At 33.2% G+C, this 7859-nt stretch overlaps 1 protein-coding gene across 1 annotated transcript; it reads left to right on the plus strand.

The window, feature by feature from the left end:
* Positions 1–4538: 4538 nt before the first annotated feature.
* Positions 4539–6868, plus strand: LOC104090898 (ethylene-responsive transcription factor WIN1-like). The gene is made up of 3 exons (XM_009596094.4): positions 4539–4706; positions 5603–5828; positions 6492–6868. The coding sequence occupies exons 1-3, from the start codon at positions 4627–4629 to the stop codon at positions 6801–6803; spliced, it is 618 nt and encodes a 205-aa protein (XP_009594389.1). The 5' UTR covers positions 4539–4626; the 3' UTR covers positions 6804–6868.
* The last annotated feature ends 991 nt before the right edge of the window (positions 6869–7859 follow it).

Below are 7859 nucleotides of genomic sequence, written 5' to 3' on the forward strand. Positions count from 1 at the left end.
CACAGAAAGAAATCTCATTGATTAACAGTAGGTCAGGAACACACTAATTAGTATTAGGAACTGATTAAACAATTTAGCAGAGGTATCATAACATAGTGAGCACAGAACCAAACAAGCCACATGTGACAGGTTCAATAAACAAACTGATGAATCTGTTAAGGCACACATAACTAAACAGTCCTTAGGAAAGGTATGAAGGCATTTAAGGCAAAGAATAGCCCTAAATTACACAGAGTTAGGCAGATTCAAATTAAGTTCAACATGTCTTAAAAATAGGTAATAGCATTTGGGGTAACATGGTTTGATAACAATAACACATTAAGCAGGTAATCATAATGGAATAGCAAAGGATTCAGTAAACTCACCAGTTAAGATGAAACATGAAAAAGGAATCCAACAGTGTATCAATTGTTACCAACAGAAGCAAAACAGTTGAGGACTTCTGGCCTTGGCTTCCAGCAGGCTAGGAATCAAAAGCACAGAGTAGTATTGCTAGGAGTAAAATAATTTGAGTTCTAAACCTTTTCTTCAAAGAGAAGTGGGGAGGGGTTTAAATAGTGTAGGAACTAAACACAGAAATATGGAAATATAATTAATTCAAACAATCAGTAAAGAAGAAAAATTTTGAAACCCTAGTTTTTAGGTAAACTCCCCAAAATCGGCTGAAAATAAAGGCAAAGAATCATATATTGTATAAAATGAACATAGACATGAATATTATTCATAAAACACAAAATCGAACCAGATTTGGTTCAAATAAAAAGGATCTGAAACACTAATTCAGGGTAAGTAAAAATAATCGGCAGAAATAGACAGATTCATACATAATAAGGCGAATATAGACGAGGTAGTACTTAATATTAAAGCTTAAACCAATTTTGGTTCGAATCAAAGAGATTCTGTAAACCCTAACCTTAGGGTTAAGTATGAATCAGCAAGATACGGACAAATCGAACTCACACGGTGCAAAATAACGTGCCTGGACTTAATATTATCCAGATTCAAGAGATGAAGATCGATTAGGACAGAATCAGAGGACGGTACTTTCCATATTTAGGCAAGTACTAAGTAATACCGTAAAAGAATCAACCAATAAAGGAAATATGTCAAAATGGTAAGTAAATGGGAAGAAAATCCCATTAGGAACGAGATTAGGGGAGGATTTTGGAGAGGCGGTGGGCTAGGGTTCTTCAGAGGGAAGGGTGTAGAAAGGCAGCGAATTAGGGGAAATGGGTTTAGGGTTTGGGAGATGGGTGATATAAGGAAAATGAGGGGTCGTTTATTAGCCATTGATCGTTTTTGATCAACGGCTGGGATTTAAGTAGGGGTTGGGTCGGGTTTTAATTAAATGGGTAAGGGACTGGGCTAATGGTGTTGGGCTTGGGTGATTGGGTTATGTTTGGGTAGTTTACGTACGAAATTAATTATGAAATTAGGGCCAGATTTTAAATACCCAATTTTAATAAATAATAATTTATAAAAAATAATAGATAAATAACAAAAACAAAACTTATTTGTGCATGCAAATGATTAAAAATAAATATTTAACATTATAAAAATATAAAAAGTTTAAATTTTTGCATAAATAATGTAATTATACATGCATATAGTGTATTATTGCAAAACGTGTAATTTAGCTTTAAAAAATGCAAATGTAATTATATAAAATACACTAAAAATATAAAAACCTTTTATGGGTGTAAATGATAAGTTTAGAAGATAAAATCATCATAAAAATAATTTATAAGGTAATTAATAGATATTTATATAATACAAATGTAAAAATAAATTGATTTAAAGCCTTTAAAAATTATGGACAATTATGACAAATACTTGTATATGCTTGTGAATCAAATGATGATGCATATGTACTATTTTGAAAGTATAAGTATATATATATATATATATATATATATATATATATATATATGAGAAATATGAGGGAAACATTGGGTATCAACACACGTCTCGGAATCTGTCAAAAGTTACAAAATATGAATGCCCATCCAACCACGAGTCCAACCATACAAATGTCACCAAATTCCGACATCAACTCGACCCTCAAATCTTCAATTAAAGTCTTAGAAAATTTCCACCGTTTTCAACCCAATCTCTACCCATTTGAACTTAACAATCTTTCCATAAACCTTATTGATACGTATAAATAATACTCTTAATCACCCATCTTTACCCAAATTCGAAATTGAAGACTAGGGGTTAGAACCTTACCTCTTGGGTAAAGATCGTATGATATTTCCTTGTTGGATTTCAAAACTTGAATAAGATCTTAATGAACAAAGTACTTGAGCTTCTTCCTCTCTCTGGAACACTCTCCCTTCTCTCTAAAAATGTCAGATTGTTTCTCCAAAATGAGCTTCAAGGGCTATAAATGGAAGTTGGGTCGGGTCAAAAAGTAGAAAGAATTGAAGTCCCGACACAGATTTGCGATCGCATAACACGTATGCGGTCCACAAACTGACCGCATAATTGAAGCACCAAAACGAGGGTCGCCTGGATAGGTGTGCGGTGATTATGTGGCCCGCATACCTGTTCAGCGGTCGCATAATGCACCGCATAACAGGTCTACGGTCGCATAATGCACCGCAAATTTTTCTCAAATCTTGCCTCACATCTGATTCACTCTGCGGCCATTATGCGATCCATAGAGTGATTCTGCGACTGCATAGTGGGCCGCAAAAATAACTTCTTCTGCCGAAAATTTTCCTTTACTCCTCAGTGCATTGTTCAGCCTAAAAAGTTAACTTTTGTACTAATTGATCTAACTCGGCACCACAAAACCTTAATTTCCTTAGCAAAATTTTTCGGGGTCGTTACACATAAGTCAACATCCGGTTAACCTTTTCAACATAAGTTTTAAACCTTGGAACTAAGTATTCCAAAAACTTACCGGACCCAAACCCATTTCCATGGCAAGCCAAATAACAACCATAGATCACAATTGGAGCAGTAAATGGGGGGACGGGATTGTAATAGTCAAAACGATCGGACGAGTCGTTACAAGAATAGTCTTGTAAGTCCTTGTCCGTTATGTATGCTCCAATAAGAAAGTCCCTTACTTTGGCTAATAAGGATTTTCATTTTAGACAAGCAAGTTGCAACGCGAGTACCCTTTTTTGACTTTTGCTGCAATAGAGGAGATTTTTATTGGACTAGTTAAAAAACTTAGATAACACACCGGGTTTATATAAGAAAAAGTTCATGTAGAGAAAACCCGATAAAGAAAAAGTAAGGGCAGGCCCCATACATCAGAGTGAACTAACACAAATATAGTAAACTACAATGAAAACATTTCCCCCATATACCTAAACAATCAAATGGTCATGAGTAGTTGCATTTGTTTTAGTGGTTCTTCATCCTCATTTTCTAACCATAGTAGTTGCTAGTCAAAGATGATGTACTAGAAGTATTTAAACATTTCTTTTTTCGAGGTAGGTAATTAAAGTACTCGCTCAATTTTACTTACGAGTTTTCTGTAGCTTGCCTTTTTTCCATTACTTTAAAGTTCAATCAAAAGCCTAAAAGAAAGACTATTACCTACCAATTCAATAAATAAATAGAGTAGAAGAGATGCCGCAAAAAACAAAGTTGACTGAGACTAAAGAAGAGCAGAAGTTACGATGTCAAAGCCTACTAATTAGAGGGGTATAGTATAATTAGAAGAGGATCTAAAGAATGACATTTTTTATTATTGTTTATAAAATTTACTTTAATTGATGGATCGTTCTTAGCATTTATTTGCTCTGTCACAAAGTTTTCAAAATTGAACTGTATTTGTACGTGCATTACTGAAGAAAGAAAAGAGCAACTTACTTGCAAGTAAAACACAAGATATAGTTACAATAATATACCATGTGCAAGTGTGTTAATTAATATGACTGAAAGTCTTTTATTATGGCAAATATTTCTAGCGCTTGATTGATGAGTACGTCAAAAATAACTTCTGAAAAATAATAGATATATTATATATTATAGATTAACGATAATATTAGCAAATGAGAGAGCGTTTTAATAAAACTTTTGAGTATTTAAGATTAATTCTACGATATATAAATGGTAGTTGGAGCAGGAAATTAATGTGAAGTTAAAAATTCATATAGTGGTAAGGAAAACGAGTGTCGCTCATAAGTGAGGGAAGACATCTTCGCCATTTGACGAGACAGCTAGAAAATAACTTTTTTGTGGACTAAAAATTTCAGAAAAAAATAACTTCCTTCGTACCAAACACGCTGAAGTAGACATATATTGAGAACACTAGGTAATAGTGATTGTGACCATTTGTGCTGGAGCGGATAGTACTCATTTCATTATTAATTAGAAGTCTCGGGTTCGAGTTATGAGTATAAAGAGTCGTCTTTGTTATGGAACATTTTACCCCAATGAGAAATTTTAAGGCCTAAATCCAGATTTAATCATGCTTCGATACGAATACCAGACACCGATACAAAACCACAAAAATACGTGTTTGGTTTAAATCAGTTGGCTATATATTTAGTTGCAACAAACTCATCATATTCGTTACTAACTTTCTCTTGATTTTACATCTTTCTTCTTCACTTCTCTGAGCACTTGTCAGCAAAATTCTTCAAATCAATAAATAAGAACAAAATGGTACATTCAAAGAAGTTCAGAGGTGTCAGGCAACGCCATTGGGGTTCTTGGGTTTCTGAAATTCGACACCCCTTGTTGTAAGCTCTTCCTATATATATTTACCACATTCTTCTTATATAACATCTCTCTCTTTTTCAACTTCTTCTTCTTATCTAACCTAATTTATCAATTTGCAATGTTGGTTTTGGGAATGGGATGGGAGATTAGTCATGTAAAAAATAAAAATAAAAAGTAGTGTGGTGCACAAAGCATCTTGCATTTACGCAAGGTTCGGGAAAGGCAACAATATAATGTAGGCAGTCTACCCTTTACAAGTATCAGTAGTTGATTTTACGGCTCAAACCCGTGACCTACAGGTCATACGGAGACTCCAAGGCTCCCTTCAGATTAGTCATTCATGTATCAGCTACAAAAAGTAGCTACTATGATATATAGAAACCTATGTTATCACTTTAAAGAAGTGATCCCGTCAATCCAACCTTCGAGCTATCCATTATAACTTGTTTTTATCTTGTAAGATACGTCTAGTTCTCCATCCGCTTGCCTATTGCAATAGGATTGGAGTAGTCTCTGATTTCAAAGAAAAAGCTGAGGCGATGTATGTGTCCAAAGACGGACCTGGAGTATTAAATATGGGTTGAGTCGAACCTACTATTTTCGGCTGGTTAGAACACCGTGAAATGTATATGAATTTGAACTTGAGTTATAAACATTATTATTCAATTTTCTTTTTACAGTATCAGTGCAATTTGGTTATAGCAGCCAAATTATTAGTGTAGTTATTACTCCTTTTTTCACGTCACTGCTTATTAGACATTTTATGGAAGTTACTTGTTATTATAGTTCAACTTAAACTGATAGTGTAAATATTTTGTACACTACTCTTTAAATACTACGTTTTGAATCTATATTTCAAATTCAAAGAATTCAAAACGTGAATCCATAAAATTTAAATCTTGTGTTTGTGTTACAGGAAAAGAAGGGTATGGCTTGGCACATTTGATACAGCAGAAGAAGCAGCAAGAGCATATGATCAAGCAGCAATATTAATGAGTGGCCGCAATGCAAAAACCAACTTTCCAATCACTCAAGATTCAGATAATAAAGAATTAAAGGCTAAAGATCAAGAATTTTCATCAATTCCCTCACCAAAAGCCTTATCTGAAATACTCCATGCCAAGCTTCGCAAATGTACTAAGGTATCATTCTTCATCCCCTTTTTTTCATAAGAAAAATTCATTATACTTCCTCAGTTTCATTTTATGTGACACTATTAAACACATAGGAGCTTTCAGCAAAATTTTTGTAGGAGGTCTGTTAGAAATATGGGATTTTTGATGGAATGTCCGTCAGAAAAGCTTCTGACGAGTTGTTGAAGCTTTTCCGTCGGATCTCCCTCAAATATTTTTGTCGAAATTCAGTTGTTTGTAGTAGTGTGACGACATTCTTTGTTTCAAATTACCCCAAAAAGACTTACATGTTTCTATATTTAAGAGTAATTTAACTTTAACCTTCTAATTTTATAGCCACATAAATAACATGACATGTTTAAGACCGCAAGTATGTTTCAAAAGTCTATTTTTTTCTTAAATTTCTTGTCTGATTAAACACCTTCATATAAAACGAACCGGAGGAATCATATTACATTTATTATTGCATAATATTATATATTGGGATATTAGAGCCGAGTATTTATCGGAAACATCCTCTCTACCTGCACAAGGTAGGGATAAGGCTGCGTACACGCTATTCTCCCCAGACCCTACTTGTAAAAATATACTGCATATGTTATTGTTGTTATTTATATATCGGGATATGTCTTGTGAAATTAATACATTTCAAGTCTTGTTTTCATGATATAGGTGCCATCACCATCTCTTACTTGTTTGAGGTTGGATATTGAGAATTCACACATAGGAGTGTGGCAAAAACGTGCTGGCCCTTCTTCTGATTCGAAATGGGTGATGACAGTTGAACTTCAGAAAAAGAATAATGTCAATGCTGCTATTGAAGGAGAATTAAATTCTTCTTCTACTTCTAGTTCCAAGAATTGTGGAGAAATAGTTGAAGGTATAAGTATTAGAAGTGAAATGGATGAAGAAGAAAGAGTTGCATTGCAAATGATAGAAGAATTGCTTCAGATAAATAGTCCTTGCCCTTCATTTGATATTTAAGAAAGGGAGAAATTGATCATTCTACATTATCTAAAGTTTATTTATCATTTAATATTTGAAGGGGAGCCTTGGAGAGCAACATCGAAGTTGTCTCCACTTGACCTATAGGTCATGAATTCGATCGAGCCCCGAAATCTGTGAACCTAGAATGTTTTGTGCATCCCGCTACCTTTTATGTGTTGTTATATATTATATTATATTAGTTTCTAAGGGTTTGGGCAAGAAGTGACTGTGTAAGTAGTAATAATAATTAAAGAAAAAGAAACAAGTCAAGAAAGTTGTATGTACTTGTGTAGACTAATTAAATCAACATTGTCATCTTCTGAGTGAAGAAGTTGATAAATAAAATTTACTAAATTGATTGTATTTTCTAAAGCAAATCCACCCTTTATCTGTATCCTCTTTTTTTCCTCGTCAAATTTGTTTCTGAGAAGCTGCAAGTAATATTTGTGTGTGTATCTATCTATATCTATATCTATATCTATCTATACTATATTAAAAGCACGAAGGCCCTTAGCGAAATGTCGTTCGCCTTTTTTACCCTTTAAAAGTAGATTTCACACTAGACAAAAAAGTCATTTAAATCATTTACCTAAGATTTAGAATTAATCATTTTATTATCTCCTTAATATTTAGGGATTCTAAATTAATTCAATTTAATATTGAAACGATATGAAAACCCTAAAAATAAGGTTAAGAGTTTTGGAATAGAAGGACTACAACACATAATGAGTTAATTGAATACGTAAAGAAAGATTTTAAAAAGATTTGAATTTAAATGCAAGGAAAGATTTTAAATATAAAATAGCTAAAAAATCGATATTAAGTATTTTGACAATTCTTCTATAAATGGTAGATAAATCACTTCTGAGTTATATCTTTTCTGTAGTTCTTCGTCTGCTTGTGTGCCGTAGTTTTTATTACAATAGAAGAACTCTTTTATTTTACAAGTATCATTATGAAACTTATTCATTCTTCTACCTCTTTTATTTAATTTGATAAATAAAATTCTTGTGGACGAAAAGACCTATAAAATATGTAAACTTAGCAAATTAA

The sequence above is a fragment of the Nicotiana tomentosiformis genome, chromosome 6, assembly GCF_000390325.3.
Source record: "Nicotiana tomentosiformis chromosome 6, ASM39032v3, whole genome shotgun sequence".
Lineage (NCBI taxonomy): Eukaryota > Viridiplantae > Streptophyta > Magnoliopsida > Solanales > Solanaceae > Nicotiana > Nicotiana tomentosiformis.

Bases quoted from the DNA above. Each gene is read 5' to 3' on its own strand.
- LOC104090898 (XM_009596094.4), top strand. From the start codon at position 4,627: ATGGTACATTCAAAGAAGTTCAGAGGTGTCAGGCAACGCCATTGGGGT. The intron at 4,707-5,602 runs GTAAGCTCTTCC...TTTGTGTTACAG, and splicing joins GAAATTCGACACCCCTTGTT to GAAAAGAAGGGTATGGCTTG. The intron at 5,829-6,491 runs GTATCATTCTTC...TTCATGATATAG, and splicing joins AGCTTCGCAAATGTACTAAG to GTGCCATCACCATCTCTTAC.